Source organism: Protopterus annectens, chromosome 14.part0 (assembly GCF_019279795.1).
Source record: "Protopterus annectens isolate FY-2018-M chromosome 14.part0, PAN1.0, whole genome shotgun sequence".
NCBI classification, from domain to species: domain Eukaryota; kingdom Metazoa; phylum Chordata; order Ceratodontiformes; family Protopteridae; genus Protopterus; species Protopterus annectens.
In genome coordinates this window covers 1,161,508,224-1,161,527,295 of record NC_056748.1, presented here as the reverse complement: position 1 = coordinate 1,161,527,295, position 19,072 = coordinate 1,161,508,224, and the positions used below count along the sequence as shown (strand labels likewise).

The 19,072-nt window shown below is 42.1% G+C and overlaps 1 protein-coding gene across 1 annotated transcript in view; it reads left to right on the top strand.

Annotated features, from left to right (window-relative positions):
- RTEL1 (regulator of telomere elongation helicase 1) overlaps window positions 1-19,072 on the top strand; it is a gene marked incomplete in the record, with an annotated part of 4,697,248 nt that overhangs the window by 4,269,991 nt on the left and 408,185 nt on the right. Inside the window, 1 exon segment of the mRNA XM_044056976.1 lies at window positions 7,692-7,952. Within this exon segment, the coding sequence (XP_043912911.1) occupies window positions 7,692-7,952 (261 nt within the window).

Below are 19,072 nucleotides of genomic sequence, written 5' to 3'. Positions count from 1 at the left end.
AGCTAATTTTACCGGCTTGAGGCAACCCTATATCCCATGATGCTAGGCGATAACTACCCAGATCTCGTTTGCCGCTTCGCTGACGAGGTGCGTTTTACCGGCTCTTGGTAAGTATTGGGATTTTCATTACTTCAAAGTCACCTTTGAAACTTAGCCTTCCCACTCCCTTTCTTTGTTTAGTTAGCTAACAGTTACATTACACCCCTTTTCCCGTTGGTGCTAAATTTTTTTCCCCTTTTATCCATTCTAATCCCTCCCCCTACTTTAGGCCTTAGGCCTGCTCCTTTCCTAGTTCCTGACAGGGATTCTCTGCTGTGTCTGTGGTGTGCTTGTGTATCCCTGTTTAACTAGTTTGCTTGGATTGGATGTGTGTGTGTGTGTGTGTGTGTGTGTGTGTGTGTGTGTGTGTGTGTGTGTGTGTGTGTGTGTGTGTTTTTTTGCTTGTGCCTTTTCTTTGACAGTACTATGTTGAAGGACACACAGGTCTCGGGCTTCAAGAAGTGTGATTCGTGCTGTCAGAAGATGTCTCTGACAGACGGTCACACTTCTTGTGTTTACTGCCTGGGACCCCTGCACCTGCAGGACTCTTGTTCTGTGTGCCATGCATTCAGCCCAAGAGTCCTGCAGGAGCGCAGGAACAAATTAATATTAAGGGGCTTATTAAAGCCCGAGGGCTCCCCACCTAAGTCCGTGCCAGGGAAGCCCTCGAAGCCAGCAAAACCGTCGGCTCCGAGTCCTAAGCCTTCGGCTGCTGGCTCATCATCGGTGGCAACATCGGCTCCGGCTGGAGCCGATGCTTCGGTGCCGCAGCTTCCAACTTCGGCTCCACTCAGCACCGATACTGCTGAGCCTTTACTTTCACGGTCGGCTCCGGCTGGAGCCGACGTATCTTCGGCTTCTTCGGCTCCATCCATCTCCAGAAAAAGATCCAGATCTCCATCTCTGGAATCGATCCATTCGGCTCCAGGGTCGCCCTTGCTCTCGGAGCGGAGCCGTTCTTCTCGGTCGTCCAGGCTTTCCGACCATGACCTCGAGAGAGTGGTCAGTAGACTGTTAAAGTCTCAGGCACTGGCCCAAATGCTTCATAGCCCGTCTCATCAGACAGTGGCTATTTCAACTCTACCTACTATTCCTCCTTCGACTCTCCCTCAGAGTTCGGAGCCGGAGCTCCTCGGAGCCGTGACTGTTGTGGCGTCGAAGCCGATACCTCCCCCTTCGGCTTCGTTGTCTTCTGCTCCGATCTCCTCCTTGATGCCTTCATTGGAGAGATCCCGGTGCCTGGTCTCTCTCGCCGGCTCCGAGGGGGCGAGTGGCATCGGACCCTTGTCCGAACCCGTTCTCCTTCTCGGAGCGTCGGCGCTGATGAGCTCGGCCCCGACATCAGCTTTGGAGCCGTCCCTGTCGGTGCAGCCTGGGGTTCCTACCTCTTCGGAGCGGGAGCCCTCTGGCCTATCTGATAGGGGAGCCTTCGAGGTGATGAGGAGTGTACTAGCCCCAGGGCACGGTCAACAGTCAGCTCCATCAGCTCCTCCCACTACAGTGCCTGCTGACGTCTCTTCCCACTCTCTTGCTCCCAGACCCAGAGACCCAAAGCCTCAGATTTCCCCACTGGGAATATCTTCCTCTTCCGAGGCTTCTCCTGACCCTTCAGGTGAACCTCCATGCAAGAGGACATGTAAGAGGAAGCATGTGGACTCCCCTGAGTCCATTACATCCGATACCGACTTGGATGAGTCGGAAGGATCCCCAAGATCCCCCTCTGAGGATGTCTCCTTCTCAGACATCCTTGAAATCCTGAAACAGAGGGGGGACTGGTCTTCCCTTAATCCTTCTGAGGACAAGTCGGTTTACCTGGAGGCGTCTGGTTCTCGACCCTCCACCTCCTGGGTGTCTCCACCTTTCGACCCCCTTATGGACGTGGTGGCACGGAAGGCGTGGACGGCCCCGGATTCGGTGGAATCCACCCCACGGAGGCCTTCTAAATATATTACGGCTCCAGCAGATAGGCAATTTCTAACAAAAGGTGTCCCGGTTGATGCCATGGTGGTGGCTGCAGCCACCAAGAAGGAACTAGCCGATCCTTCAGTACCTATCCATCCTCCTAACAAGGATTGTAGGACTATGGATAGGTATGGCAAGCGGATGTTTTCTTCAGCGACCTTTGCCATGCGGTCGCTGAATTACATTTGTCACTTCACCCGCCTTCAGAGAGATGTTCTCAAAGAGTTGGGTGAAGTTTTACAGGATCTGTCAGCTGCTGGGCCCCAAGAGAAAATCAGCAAACAGCTGGGAACCCTAAACTCCATTGTTAACTCCTCCATGCGGCTCATTTCCTATGCAGCCGATGGAGCGAATAGGGCTGCAGGCACAGGTAGGTGTGGCCTTAAGGCGTCACGTCTGGATGCGGCTTTGTAATTTTGCAGACCCCTTCAAGGCGTCCATCACTAACTCCCCCTTTGATGGTTCGACGTTGTTCAGCCCTCAAGTGAAAGACACCTTGACCAGATGCGAGCAAGATGGCAAGACTCTTTCTGCCGTAGGAGTCCGTTTCTCCACCCCTTCCAGATCATATCCTAAGGGTCAAAAGGGTGGAAAAATGTGGTTCCGCAAATCACAAGGAGTCACGCCTGATGCAAGAGGTCAGTTTACCCCCAGAGGCAGAGGGGGTAACAATAACAGACGCCGCCCAAGAGGCAGAGGGGGTCCGCAGAATCAGGGTAACAGAGAGTCTCTCTCTGACAAACCCTTCCAACATCCCTGAGATGTTGCCCGACTGTCCACCTTCGGAGGCAGTCGGGGGAAGATTATCGCTGTACCCAAAAGCCTGGCTCTCCCTTACTTTAGACAATTGGGTACAGTCGGTTATATCCGAGGGTTACAAAATTCCCTTTATCCAAACCCCAACTCAACAAAAGGGATCCCTTCCAGACGTTCCACCCAGTCTAAGGGAACAAGCAGTGCTAGAAATTTCAAAACTACTAGCAAAAAGGGCCATCCAGCCAGTCCCAGCAGACCAAATAGGATCCAGAGTCTACTCAAAGTTCTTTTTGGTACCAAAAAAAAACAGGGGACTGGAGACCAATATTAGATCTCAGCAAACTAAACAGGCTTGTAAAAAAGACAAGATTCCGGATGGTCACGCTACAGTCCATTCTACCCTTTCTGGGCAAGGACAATTGCATGTGCTCTGTGGATCTTCAGGACGTGTACTATCACATCAAAGTTCACAGGCCCTCCTGGAGGTTTCTCCGCTTCCGACTGGGGGCCACTCACTACCAGTTCAGAGCCCTGCCCTTTGGTCTCACTACAGCCCCCAGAGTATTCATCAAATGTATGGCAGCGGTTACGGCTCACCTGAAGCGTCAAGGATTCCAGGTGTTTCCATATCTAGACGACTGGCTCCTCACCGCCACCACCAGGCATCAACTTCTTCAGGCCAGACATTACACCATCCACATTTGCAGAGGGCTAGGAATCTCTATAAATTTCGAAAAGTCTGCCTTGTCGCCTTGTCAATCTTTTACCTTTATAGGTGCCAACTTGGACACCGTGCAGCTTTCAGCAAAGCTAACAGATCAAAGGATTTTAGATAACCAAAATCATGTCCATGTTCTGCTTCAGAGCGACAGAATTCAGGCCAGGTATGTCCTGAAAGTATTAGGGCTCATGGCGGCCGCCATCACACTTCTTCCTCTTGCCCGGGTTTTACATGCGTCTTCTACAGTGGATGCTTTTTGCCCAGTGGTCTTTCCAACAACTCCCCATGCACTACAAGATCATGATAACTCCAATTTGCAAAAATCATCTTTCTTGGTGGATGAGCTCCCATCAAGTCCATCAAGGCAGACCCTTTATTCCCCCCTCTCCGGTCGCCACAGTCACAACGGACACCTCCCTGATTGGGGGGGGGGGCATTTTCAGGACAGGACGGTCCACGGCACATGGCAACCTTTCGAATGCCACCTGCACATAAATGTCCTGGAGATTAGAGCAGTGCTTTTGACGTTGCAAGCCCTCCAAGACTCTCTTCCCCTGGGGACTATTGCAATCCGAACGGACAATATGTCCGTAGTGTGGTATATCAACAAGCAGGGTGGAACCAAGTCCTGTTCCCTGTGTCGAGAAGCTCTCAGACTTTGGCAATGGGCGATCTCTTCTCAGCGGTTTCTGATAGCAACGCATATCCCCGGGAAGTCCAACATCATAGCGGACAGGTTGAGCAGAGCCATCCTCATGCCACATGAGTGGTCTCTCAAACAATCTGTGATGGAAGAGATTTTTCAGAAGTGGGGCCTTCCTTGCTGCGATCTTTTTGCTACACCTCAAAACAGCAAATGCCCCGACTTCTTCACTCTCTTTCCCCTGCTAGGCCATCCCCCCAGAGATGCTCTAGTCCACGATTGGCCTCGGGGACCTCTTTATGCCTTTCCACCCCTTCCGTTAATATCACAGGTAATTCAGAAAGCAACCGCCTTGAGAGCTAAGATGATTTTCATTGCCCCTTATTGGCCTCAACAGATTTGGTTTCCATTCCTGCATCGTTATCTCTTGGAGCAGCCTTGGCATCTGGATCAAGTGCCAGATCTTTTAGCCCATCAGTCGGGGCAGCTGCACCAATCCCTTCATTCTCTCAACCTCACTGCTTGGTTGCTCCACTTCCGCCCCTAGCTAGGCTTCCTATGATTTCAAATCCCATCAGGGATATTATAGTAGCTTCCCTTAAATCTTCTACCAGAAGGATTTACACTAGTAAATGGCAACGTTTTTCCTTCTGGGCAAAGGCTAGAAATATAGATCCGTTCACTGCTCCAATTCACTCAGTCTTAGATTTCCTAGCTGAAATTTTTCATTCGGGGTCTTCATCCTCCACAGTAAAAGTTCATTTGGCAGCCATTTCAAATTTTCACATAGGTCTGTCGGACTGCAGCATCATGTCCCATAAGCCTTGCAAAGCATTCCTGAGAGGTGTCTTTTTACTCAAACCTCCGATCAAAGATCCTCCACCACAGTGGGATCTAAATCTAGTTTTAACATCCTTGATTCTACCTCCCTTTGAACCTGCGGCTTCCTGTTCACTGAAATTACTTTCCTGGACGCTGTTACATCTGCTAGGAGAGTATCTGAACTTCATGCCCTCTGCATTCATCCTCCTTACTTAGTCTTCCACAAAGACAGAGTTTCTCTAAGAACGAACCCCTCTTTCATACCCAAGGTGGCTTCGCAGACAAATTTAAATCAATCAATTGACCTCCCAGTTTTCTTCCCTAACTATACGAACAGGGCGGAGCAAAAACTGCATTGTCTGGATGTTCATCGTCCGCTCCGATATTATTTGGACAGAACTAAACAAATCAGGAAATCTGATCAACTCTTTTTATCGTATGCAGAAAATAGGAAAGGCTTTCCAGTATCCAAGGTAACTTTGTCTAGGTGGCTCTCTTCTTTGATCACGTATATTTACCAACTCAGAGGCAAAGAATTGCCTTCTAGTCCAAGAGCCCATTCAACCAGGGCACTAGCCACATCAACAGCCTTTCAAGCCAGACTACCAATAGACACTATTTGCGCGGCAGCCACATGGGCTTCTCCTCATACCTTTGTATCACATTACAAATTGGACATGGCCTCCAAAAGCAGGGCAAACTTTGGTTCCACCGTTTTCAAGAGTCTGTTCCAATGAGCCAGCCAGGAGGAAGGTGCTAGGGATGCGGTCCCATCCAGTAAGAATGAAGGCGAGATTGACAACTTAACATTGAGAATTTATGTACCTACCATAACGTTCCATGTTAGTTGTCTTCTCTCACCTTCTTTCTTGCGTCCCGCCCGCCATCCCCCTAGCCTGGACAGACCGAGAAGTTTTTCCCCCTTCTTTGAAGGGTCCTGATCTTGCATTTATAGCCAAATACCTTGTCCTAGGGTAACTTCAGCTTAGATAGCGATCCTTTCGGGTTATCCTTTTCCTCCTCCTATCCAGTTGGAAGACTATATTGCCTAGGTTGTTTTTCCACTACCAAATGAGATCTGGGTAGTTATCGCCTAGCATCATGGGATATAGGGTTGCCTCGAGCCGGTAAAATTAGCTCTCGAGCTTTAGTAAGTGGCTGAGTCGGAGCCGAGGTTCGGCTCCGAACCCATCCAGCAAGAAAGAAGGTGAGAGAAGACAACTAACATGGAACGTTATGGTAGGTACATAACTTCTCATTTATGTACTAACACTCACTGAATTATGTTAAGCCATATTGTTTGTTAGCCACGCTATGCTGCAAGCATTGCAACATTTTATCATTCATAACATTCTGATAAGTTGCCTACTTGAGATTTAATAATTGTATTTGCCTAGTAAGTATTAACTTCATCAAGCTTTAAAATTAATTTCATTGTAATTATTTAGATCAGAAATATTAACATCTACAGTCATATTTTGTGTGTCTCATTTGTTTGACTGCTGCTGTTAGCATTATGTAATGTTTGCTGGCATGAAAATACTCAATTATGATCAGTGTGCAACCCCAGTTAACAAATTTAAATAAATTAATAATTTAAAGTACATTTTATAAATTAAGCAGTAATGTTCCCTGAATGAAGCCTGAAGAGTTACATGATAAAGTATGATGTGGGATGCCAAGAGAGTGCATGGCAGCTTCTGATAATTATAGTGTTGTGGTTGCTTTCTCAGTTCACTGAGTCTCTCTACATTTACTTCCAGAATGATGGTTGTCTCCTATTACAGCGAGGTGCACTTTTATATTAGAATGCAAAATCCAAAAAAAAACTATCCACAGAGGCAGTGGTTCAAAAGAGCTTTACTGGATACAACCACTAAATACAATCTGGTACCTAGGCCTTTTGCCTTCAAAGGATACAAAACTATTCAGCAGCTCATTATTTATAACAGGTGAACCCCTCTACAATTGCATATAATTAACCTCCTTAAAGAGCCCAACAACCTTACAAACTTGTATCATAAATAAGCAAGAAGTGGTAGATTTAGCTAAAATACTTATGTTTACTGCTAAGTAGTTGGCACATACATCTGCAAGGTCATCAACATAAAAGTGATTTGTAATTCTGGTTTGCCTGTACTGTAAACAGAAGGGATCTCAAGCAGTCTTAAGACAACTTCTTGTGTCTCTGTCCAGTGTTGGTTTCATAAATCAGTTATATCCAAAAAATAGAATGTGGTAGGTGCAAAACAGCAGAAGTACCATCTTACCAGGCCTGTATTAGCCAAGTTCTTGAAGTAGTTTGTTGTGTGAGACACTGACAGAGGTCTTAGTAATGTCAGTAGTGACCACTGGTAGAAGCCCTTTCTTGCTCTTATAATATACAGTACTTTTGGCTATAAGTTGCAGAATTAATGTTCACATTTTTGTGTGTATTCATCATTCTTTTGTAACATGACTACCCAGCAGTATTGTACGTGAACTGCATAGCTCAGAGGTGAGTTTTTGCAGTTATTGGAGTGTTTGATTATTCATGCATGGGAATTAACTGTGGGCATATTGTCATCTTGCATTTTGAAAGAACTTTGTGCACATGATGTGATACAGTTCTTATATTTATTTTATTAACCTTGTAACTGAGCACATATCTCCTTGCTCTGGGTTGTGTGGATGAGCATGTGACTTTACCATCACAGCTTTACCTTCATAAAACAAAATGATCTTCTCATATTTTTTTTCTCCTGAAAGCTGAGAAGAGCAAACCAGCAAATCCTGTCACTAAAAGCAAGCCTGAAGTGGAATCATGCAGCACACAGGGAGGGAAGAACAACTCAAAGGCAGTGCTGGCAGCATATCTATCTGATGTGAAGAAGGCTTTAGAACCAAATGACTACAGTCGCTTTTCTGCAGCACTACAGGCGTACAAAAAAGCTGATAATTATAATGTCATGGTAGCAGAGGTGGTATCCCTTTTTACTGAAAACGCCAAAGATATTAATTTATTAAGGAGTAAGTATTGTCTGTAGTACTATTGTTTATAATAATGTATGCTTTTTCTTCATGTTATTTGTTGACAGTAAAAGGCTCCGCTATGTCTGCCTGAATATAATGACTTTGACCACAATTCCCTTGATGCAGCTGCCTGAAGCTTGACAGCCCCAGTATGCAAACATTTCATAGGTAGGTAGGTACTAGGCTATCGGTCCAAGGGCTTAAGTAAGCCTAGCCAACAAGGTTCCCTGGCTTACGCCACCCAAGAATGTTAATTTCCTGTGCCCCTGTCGAGCAGAGCCACAGAAGTGATCCCCGGGATCTATTTCCTATTTCCCATCCACTCATCAAGATTTTTCTTGAAGAGTGCAAATGATGAACTTTGCTTGATATAGATGGGTAGCTTATTCCAGTGCATAGGAAGTCTCTGGGGCAAGAATCTATCCCTCTAGCATGTCCTGTTTATTGTGGTGACAAGGTTTAGGTCCCTAGAGCATGTAGCTCTGAGGGATTGGGATTTCTTAAGGTGTAGCATGTCCAACAGCTCTGGGTTTAACATAGCTTTATATGTTAGGCAGAGATCTCCTCGGAGTAGGCAATATGCTACAGAGTAAAGCTGGAATTTATGAGGTCAGTGTAGGGCATCTGTTTGAGGCCAGTAATCCTCTTTGTGAGGTACGTCTGTGGCCTTTCCAGCTGCTGCAGATGTCTTGTGAGGTACATTCCAAAAGGGGCATTGTACTCTATAATGGGTCTGGGTGCCGAACAGAGGGGAACAATGACCCCTTTTTTTTTTCCTGTATGAGAACCCTTTTGTGATGAGGTGTGCCACATAGAAGGATTTCCTGACTACTGTGGCGATGTGATTATCAAAGGAGAGACTACTGTCCACCTGGGCCACAAGGTCTCTTATCACACATTCGGCATTAAGTAGACTGCCGTTTATGTGGTAGTTCATGGGTACAGAGTTTTTACCAACGGGGATGACAGTGCACTTTTTAGGATTGAGCTTGAGGCCATGCCTCTTGACACCAGGCATCTGTCTCAGTGAGGCCCTTCTGTAGGATATCCATATCATTTGGGGACTCGACTATGGCTCCTAGTTTGCAGTCATCTGCGAACTTCGTTAGCCAGAGGCCTTCTGTGTTAGCCTGTACTTCATAGAAGGTAGATACCAAACAGGAGAGGTCCCAGGACTGAACCCTGTGGTACTCCACTTGCCACTGGTTTGAAGTCAGATTTGGAGTCTGCAACTTTTACAGTATGGGTTCTGTCAGTGAGCCATTTAGCAACCCATCTTGTGACGTAGGGATTTATACGTAGTTTAGTGAGTTTAGCTATAATTCCAGAATGGGGGATGGTGTTGAAAGTCTTGGCGAGGTCAAGATAGGCTGTGTGAACCACCTTACCTTCATCTACGGCTTTGGTGACTGCCTGAAAGAAGTCGGTCAGGTTCAGAAGGCATGAGCTGCCTTTCACAAACCTGAACTGGGTGGGGTCCAGAGTTTGAAGGTTACCAATGTCTTTGTTTATGAGTTTCATGATGAATGTGTTCCATGGCCTTGCAGACCAGGCTCGTCAGGCTAATAGGACAATAGTTCCCAGGATCAGTGATGGCTCCCCCTTTGTGAAGTGGGATAACTGTTACTGTGTGCCATTTCATTGGGCACAAAGACCAACTTGAGACTATGATTGAATATGGTGCTTAGGTGGGGAGCCAATTCGTTCTGAAGTTCCTGTAAAACATAGCTTGGGATGTTGTCCGGTCCCATGGATGCTGTGTTTTTGGTTTTAGAGAGTACAGCTTTTACCTGCATAGATTGTGATTAGAGGAACTCTGCAGTCTTCATTGTAAAGTTAGCACTGAACCTGTCTGCCAGGTTGTTGGAAGTATCAGTTGATTCTGTAATTTTCATACCGTTGTGCTGTAACTCAGAGCAGATCTGGGCTTTGCCATTGAGATTCTTGACATAGCTATAGAATGCTTTGTGGTTGCCCTTAGAATCAGTGGCAATTTTGTTTTCATAGCTAGCTTTGGAGGTTCTTATAAGGGGTCTCAGCTTCTTACTGAGGCTGTACAGGCAGCTCCTTTACTCATGGGATTTTACTCCTTTTGCAACAGTTTCTTCCTTCTGTTGTAAAGTTTGTTTATGGCAGGGGACCACCAGATTGGCTTCCTGTTTTTGGAGGATAGCGTATTGGTTCTGTTTGGGATAACATGATCCATGCACTAGTGTATGTGCTTATAGAGTGCATTTGTGTAGGATTCAGCAGTCGTAAATCTATTGTCCATCTGCATGGATGTCATGAAGTTCTCCACTTCTGTCTTAAGAAGCATTGAAGTTGGCTTTGGAGACATTTTTTACTGTAGTTTCCTCAACGGTGGGTGGGGGTGTGATGCGGATCTCTAGGGTGATTAGCTTATGGTCGGATCTGACCAACAAGGAGTTGATTTCAGGTAATGACTAGGTCTATGATATTGTTCCCCCTGGTGGAGTTGTGGATAAGTTGATCTAGGGCATTGGAATTTATGAATTCCAGAAAGCGTTGAGCTAAGGAGTTGGTACATGAGTAGTTTTCCCAGTTAATAGTGGGGTAGTTGAAATTGCCCATTATTAGGGTGTTTTGTTGAACCCTAATATTTTCCAGTATATCAAGAAAAGAGGAGCGGGACTCCTGAGGCATGGTGGGCAGTCTCTACCAAGCTACAATTTGGATTGCAGTTTTGTCCAGAGTTAGTTGCACTTCGATAACCTCGGATGCATTATGCTGCACAACTAGCCTGGAGGTATGGATATCCGTAATGAACATGGACACACCTCCGCCTTTGGTGTTCTGGTCCAGGTTAGATTGCCGAAAAGTGTGGTATGAGTTATAGCCTGGTAATGCAGGGGGTGCTGTCTAGAGCCTTGAACCAGGTCTCAGTCACTGCACAGATATCTACGTTCTTCATTTTAAGGAGTGCCTCTAGTGAGTGCATTTTGAGATTTAGACTACTAGCATTGAGTAGCATTACCCTCAGTTTTTGCTTGCCTGTTCCTGTTATGGTGGTGAATTTGTCATTTGAACTTTGCCTAAAAAAGGCAGTATAGGAGCGGCAAGAGCCTTGGCCATTATCCGGAATCCCAGGGGTGACAGGTGCAGGCCATATTTGGCAAAGCATCATGGTCTGTCGACCATGTCATCCCAGGCAGATAGATACTGGATCCCCTTAGAATGACACCAGAAGCTTAGCCAATTGTTGAAGTCAGTCATTTTGTCTTGATACATATGTGCTTGAGACTGTACAATTTATGGACAAATTCTACTCATACTAAAAAAGGGGGAAAAATAGGTTATTTTTTGCAGTAGATAAATCTGTGTGCACTCCACATGTGGGACTTTACCCCCTACCTCCCCTTAGCTTTCTCAGTCCAACACCACTGCACTTTAGAGAAACAACATGCATGAAAAAGTTGCCTTGCTCTTCCTGTGGGAAGCTGCAAACTCATACACTTCAAACAAGTGACATACAGCTATATGAAGTTCTCAAGGAAATGTGAGCAGCAAATACTTCTCAGCTGTCCAGATTTTTGCAGAATGTCCAGATTTTTACATCATATTTTAGGTCTGTTCCTCAAAATCTGTGGTTTTCTGGAAAATCAGTGAGGTTTTACTTCACTAAATAATGAAATACATTTGAGTTTCAGATTTCACATCCTTCAGATAATGCACGATAACACAAAATATTTTATTCTAGCAAAATTCCAAGCTTATATGAGCAATATTTAAAAATTGTCCCTATTTTTGTGCCCCATTATTTTTGGCTTTGTCCAGATTTCTTGTGCTATGAGGTTGAGAAGTATGTTAATTGCTTGGGTAATGTGATATGAATAGTCTTGTTTCAAGCAGCTATATGTAAACCAGGAGAGAGCCTTGTAGTAAACTGCTGTTTTTCAGTCCACTTTTCTCACCTGTACGCACCACTGCCACTGTGGCAGATTGTTTTGGTACAGGGATGTCTGTTACATTGTCTGATGTTTTAACTGAGCAGTTGTATTTTATATAATGTATGATTTTGAATTCATATCAGTATTCGTATGATGTACTGTGGTGCACATTACTGCATTGGTTGCAAAGAAAAGTAAGGGCTACATGTGGGTATCCTCTTTAATTCTTGCTTCTTTCTTCCTCCACCAGTTCACTTTTTCTAATCCTATCATGGAAAGCACTATCATATTGGTGATCATTTTTGTCAGGCACTCTTTTTTTCTTCCTTAGAGTATTAGCATAGTCTGGTTTATATTACCTTATCGAATGATGAAAAGAGCAAACACTGTGCCCCCTCCACACCCCCCCCCACTTAAATATACCAACTCTGAGATCACACCATAGTGGAGGAAATGGCAAAGTCCCGAAGACGGCCCACCGATTTTTTTTTTCCCTGGGAAAAAAAGGCACTGTTTAGGGGTTTCGACCTTTTCGGATCGATGGAAGAGCTTTGTTCTTTTCATCATTCGATAAGGTAATAAAGACCCGCATAGTCAGCTACTCTCAGGTGAGGTGTACAGTGAGTGCAAATTACATTATTAGGACGTCCAGCAAAGAACTAAATTATGCCTCTGTTGCCAAAAACGAGCTTAAGGTTTTATGGAACTGGTTAAGAAGACACAAATTAATAATTAACAGTACTAAAACTAATAGCTGGCTATTTGGTACTCCTCAGTGGTTAAAGAATTGCCATACTACTACAATTTATAATGCCACCAATGCTATCCTTCATGTCATTTCAGCCCGCAACTACCTTGGATCACTCATGATCCACACCTTTATTCCAGTTAGCGTACTGAAGCATGTGTAAAGAAGGTACTCAGTTTAAGAATGGTGTGAAAACTGCACTTCCAAGATGGCTGCACATTGTGCAACAGCTTAATGCTAGCTCTCCCAGTGTGAAAACAGAAACTTGGCAGAGAAGGCCAGTAGACTTGTGTTTATGGGTAAATTTTAGTAACTGGCTAGTAAGTGTACTGCCTGGATGCCTGTAAAAAAGAAATACAGAGGACTTGGACAAAATCAGCTACAAAAGGTAAGGAAGAAACGCTGACTGTGGAAAGTTCTGCAGCTGTTCAGCAAAAAGCAGTGCAATCTCCAGACATGAATTCCGGTAGTCTACAGGATGGTTAAAATAAATGAAACAGTGATGGAGTATATCAACACAAACAACAAAATGGTGGAAAAAATATTAGACACTTTAAATAGATAATCAGATGAGGTGATAAAGCTGCAAAATGCAGAGGTCAAAATGAGGAAAAGGCTAGATGAATATGAGACTGCTCAGGAAGAGGTGTCTCAAAAAATAATAGCATTAGAGGAGAGAGCACATAGGGAAAACATTAGATTTTCAGCTATACCAAAGAAGCTGGAAGGAATAGACTGCATTAATTTTATGAAAACACAAATAAGCAGTTGGTCTGGTATTCCATAGCAGTTGTTGTTAGTTGAAAGGGCAAATTGTGTTTATGCTCCAAACCTAGTTATGAAAAAGCAACCTAGACCTTTAATATTTAAGATGCAATCTTACAAACAGTAGGAGTTGATTCTGACAAAACTGTGACAGGAGGACAAAGTACTAAAAGTGGGAGACAGCAGTGTGTTTGTGGAGAATGATTACTCATCGTACACCAGGCAGAAGAGGAGCAGATTTATTCGACTATTCAGGGAATGTCAGACTGCTGTACCCAGCTGTAAGGTATTCTTCCCTGGAGGGATAAAATCATTTTTTGATGAAGAACAAGCTAGGGAGGAAACACAAAAGTTTGTCCAACAAAAAGTAAGCTGTGAAACAGGAGATTCTGCTGCTTGTTCTGCTGGTAATAAAGACCACAGAAAGGCTGTACCTGTGAAACCTTGTCCAGTGTTTCAGTAGGAAATGTTGGAGAGAAGGAAGGGAGCACGAGAGTTGACTAGAAGACTTGAGAGTACATTGGAAATGAAGCAGAGACAGGATTTGGGAGATGGAGATGAACAAGAATAAAACCAGTAACTTAATGTGGCTTTACAATGCAATAATTATATTTATGAAATATGACAGAAGAAAATCTGGAAATATTGGACTTTTTATTTATTTAACATTTGTTTACCTGGAATGTCTGACTTGGAACAAGCCAATTTTCAGTGGAGGCAGGGGCAGAAATACTTCAGACACATATTTGTAATGTGGGAAGAAAGCAGAGCACCCAAAGGAAACCCACACAAATGCAGGGAGAACATGCAGATTCCACACAGAAGAATCTAACCTGAGAAACTCTTGCTGTGAGGCAACAATGCAAACTGCTGCACCATTGCACTGTCTTTTTCAGAATTTGTTTGACTTATAGGGGACTCTAAAGCATATACCCTACTTCATGTCAGTGTTCAGAAAAGAGCTTTTGCAGAGGGGAAGAGAAGGGAAGAAAATGAAGTGTAAGTAAAGATTTTTTTTCTTTAGTACTATTTTTGTAGTGTGTGATTTTCTTTACATGCTATAAAGTTTTCTCAGTTATTTGTAAGTGTAATAGGGATTGTAAACACGTGCTGCTGTTCTTTTTTTCCTTTTCTTTTCCCTTCTCTGTTGTTCGGTTTTAAAAAATGTAGGCACTGCAGTGTCAAAGAAAAAGCTTGGTTAAGAAAGCATGACAAGATTAAAATTAGTGTGCTGTTTCTCATTCTTGCATAGGAGAATGGCTGGAATAAGGATGTTAGATTGATTTGGTCACAAGTTTTAAGGGAGAGCAAGTAAATGAAAAATAACATTGAATATTATGAGGCTTTTTTTAGCAAATAGATGCTTAGTAGCAATTCTGCAGCTGATCTTCATGTTGCCATGGAAACAATCTGATAAAGAGAAACTGGCTGTCTGATTCATATGTCTCCATGGAGACGATCTAATAAAGAGAAACTGGCTAGAGTCTGGTAGAGAGTGATTGGTTGATGAAAAAAAAACATAACCAATTAGCATTTAATAGAAGTATAGACTGCACTGTGAATTTTAGCTTGCATAACCTTCCTTGTAGGTTAACCCAAGTCTATGAGTGTGGCTGTCAGTTTGGGACTTTTTATTAGGAGGGTAACATTTCAATATTTGAAGATGTACATAGCTTTGTCTGTTAAGTTAATGGATTTTAAGGCATTATGGGGGGGTTGTTTTTATGACTGAGGGCTTTCAATAAAAGTTTTTTTAAGATGTGGCATAGGCTGAAATGGATATGACAAGAAACAACTGTATAAAAGTTCAACCTGCCAAACAATGTATGCATGTAACACAAAAGCTGGAATTACACATTTAACAAAAAGGTGTTATTCATAAAAGGTGGGAATAATAACCTTTTAATGAGTGATGCTTTCTGTAATGTCTTTAAATGTCAATGGACTCGCAGATAAATACAAAAAAAAAAAAGAGTAGTGAACTGTATTAAAATGCAGAGTGCAAATAGCTGTTACAGGAGGCACATTTAGAAAGAACTTAACGTGAATTTAATAAAGAAAGGTTTTCAGGATGGTTATTCAATGGAATACATGGGACAAAGGAAAAGAGTACTTATATTAATTGCAAGAGGAACTCCAGTAGTGATAGAAGAGGATAAAAAGATGGTAATGGCAAATTTGTAGTGCTAAAGGACTACTGGCAAGGGAGGAGGATTACAATTCCATGTGTTTATATTCCACCTAAAACTGCTGTAATGGAGCTGAAGAAAATTCTGAGAGAAATAATCAGTTTTCGGCAAGGAATATTACTTATATGTGGGGACTAGAATGTGATTTGCAGCACTGAAGATATGTCTGGGAGGCCCAAAAGGGAAGTTATAACAAAGGAGGGTAGATTTTTCAAGAAATTTATGAAAATATTTTGCATGGAAGATGTGAATTCAGTACTAGGAGTTCAGACTGAATTTACGTATTATTCTCAAATATATAAAAACTGGGCTAAGCTAGAATGAATTTATATTTCATAAGAACGTGCATTTAATTGAAGGTCTTGGTACACACCCAATAACTACTTCAAATCATGCGCTAATAATAACTAAAATAAAAATACAGGGTAATGAAATAAAAATTAGACACTGGCGCTTTCCCACCTATCTGTTGAAAAGAGAGGAATTTAAGGAATGACTAGTGCAGAGTATTCATGTGCTGTTAGAGAGGATAGAAATTTCTTTTGAAAATATAGATAGGGAGTGTGATAAAATTAAGGGGGGTTTAAAAATAGGGTGGAAATAAAAGAAAGGAAGGTATGGTTAAGAAGTAACAATAATTATTTAGAGTGACTTACAAATGTTAAAGTATTGCAGAATAGGTGGAGTCTTACAGAACAAGAAGGGGATCAACTGCAAAATGCTAAGCAGAAAATAAGGGATTATCTCGATAATATGCATGAGTTTAGAAAGATTGCTGTTAAGCAACTTTTTTTGATAACACTAGAGCAGAAAAACTTTTTTTAGCACGACTCAGGCAACAGAAAGTAGAAAGAGCTATTGCCAAGCTTACGGAGCCTGTAACAAGGAAGGTAATGAGAGATTGACTTGTTGAGGGTTTTTCCTGCAGTTATATCACCCGAGGTGACGAGCAAGTTACAGGGTATTTTTTAACGGTTACTGGCTAATTTTGAAGTCGGCAACCAGGAAGTGTGCACAACTGTTTTGCAGCTGTGACCGGAAAAGGTTTTTGGCTCTGTCATAGAGCAGGAGCTTTAGCCGTTTTGTTTTCAGTTGTTCCCACTGCAATTTAAAGTGTGTTTACAAGGTTAATCTTTGAAAAGAATGCTGTTCGAGTGGATTTATTACCATTTCTCTTTTTTTGGTTAAGATGTTTAAGGCGCAGTAACACAGCTCAGCATTTTTTTCTTGTTCAACGACATGAGAACTGTTTTCTGGTGAAACTTGGAGTCTTTATAGAAGCAACGTGACACATCTGGACTTCAAAAGATGACATTGTTCAGTTATATAACTAATATATCTAACTGGTTAACGTGTTTTATTAAATGAACACGACTAGTTAGAATTGTGCATTGTCATATAATTTTGGTCATCGTATTAGACCAGGACCTGTTTTTAATATTCAGTTTGAATTACGAGTGAACTATGGGAGTCGGCTTGGCATAATTTTCATATATTCAGTTTGACATCCTTTTGTTTAACACAGGAAAAGGAGGCAGAATGAACAGTGTTTGATTTAATATTAGAGAGTTGTTTTTATGAAGTTTTTGAAACTTACTAAGCTTGTTGACAAAGTGCGTATTACACAAAAGGTTTTTAGATACTATTGTGTACTTTACACTATACAGTGCTACTTTTCATTAGTAGTACTAACGGATGTAAAGGATTGATGTACTAGAGTGCATTGTTTAAGATCATGTTTTTTTAGAGTGTGTATTGTTTAATTTTCAACACACATGCCTTTAGATTAAGTTGAATGTCAAACACTACATTAGTTGTTGTAGTTTTATATATTATTTTCAATAGATGTTTCATTTTATTTTTTATTTTTTGTTTTTTTTTTAAAGAATGTTTTTGCTAGAGTAAGGTGTTTTAAACACGCAGTCACAGATTTTAGACTAAGTTGTTTTTTTGTTCACTGTTACAATTAACATCAGGGCCTAAGAGATCAGACATTATTTAATACTTTTTACATCTACAAGGTTCCATTGTTTATAATGGAACAACTTATGATTCAATACCTAGAATTGTCTAGACAAATCATTACTGTATTACAGGCTAACAAAATAATGACAAAAATGACAGTTTAACTAATACACAGGTTGAACTATTTACTATGCACACACCACCAGGGACTTCTACAGAAAGACAGCACAATCTTAATGTATCAAGGGTGGAAAGGAATATTACATCGAGGGTGGACAACAATAATGGTAGTACCAACAGAATGGGAGTAATAGTGATAATGAAAGCAATAACAGATCTGAAAGTTCTTTATTTGACATATAAAATTTTTAATACCTCCTGTCTTGGGTGACACAACACCTAGGTTACAGAATCCTGATCTAGGAACACTCAATTCCCAGTTGTTAAAATTTGAAAAATTAGCTAGGAAATACAAATCATTGCAGATGGACAATGTTTTCTTGGAGCGTTCTATTGATCTAAACCAAGTCCCTAGAGCCTTAGTGTTTTTAGAATACCGATGGGAATTGAGGCTGATTCAGAAGCATATCACAATATGTTAGAGCTTTTTGATCGAACAGGATTTGACTTCATGAGTATTAATTAGGGAGAATACCAGTAAGCTCAACAACTTAAAGAATGAATTGGTCATTCTTAAACAAAGTATTATGAATGACTTACTGTTTGAAAGTAATGTATATAGATTTGAGAGGATTACAATTGACCTTGATAAGTTTGTAAAAGTTAGTTTGGAGAGAAAACAAAAAAAGATCTTGAGACACCATTGAATATAAAGAGAAGAGGGCCCACCCTTCACCTAACATAAGAGGGGCAATAGGGAAGGTGGCACAAGGAGGGAGACGATTCAGACTGAGGTAGGTGACAATGAAGAGACACATACTGATACAGAAGAAGAGACAGTTTTTTTAGAGAACCAACCCCCACTGAGGCGATCGGACCAATTAAGAAATCGGGGTCAGCCACAGGACCATGTGGACCAGAGAATTGCCCAAAGACAGGGGTTTCAGTCAGGAAGCAACTGGAGGGGTGGGGGACAGAGGAGGAACAATTTCAACAGCAACAACTGGCATCACAGGCAAAACAATTACAACTGATGAAAGTTTTAGACTCTATCCCCAACATTAAGGATGGCCCACTGATTAACAATGATTTACCAACAGGCACCTCTTTTGGTCCACTTGTTACTCTTTTGACTCAAATTTTGGTTACTAATAGCAACGAGGGCCCTACCATATTTGGTGGTAAATCTTTTCATATCTATAACTATTCTGACCTAGATATTTCTAAAAATAATTTGAATTTAATGAAAAAGGGTTTTTCGTTTGTTCAATCTTTCAAACATGACATTAGTAAATTACTTATTAACTTAAAGTTGTACACTAGGCAGTTAAACTTAAGGTTGTATTTTGGTAATAAACGCAATATTGATAGAGACACATTTTTACACTTAAAAGAAGTAGTGTGTTTATACCACCTAGCAAC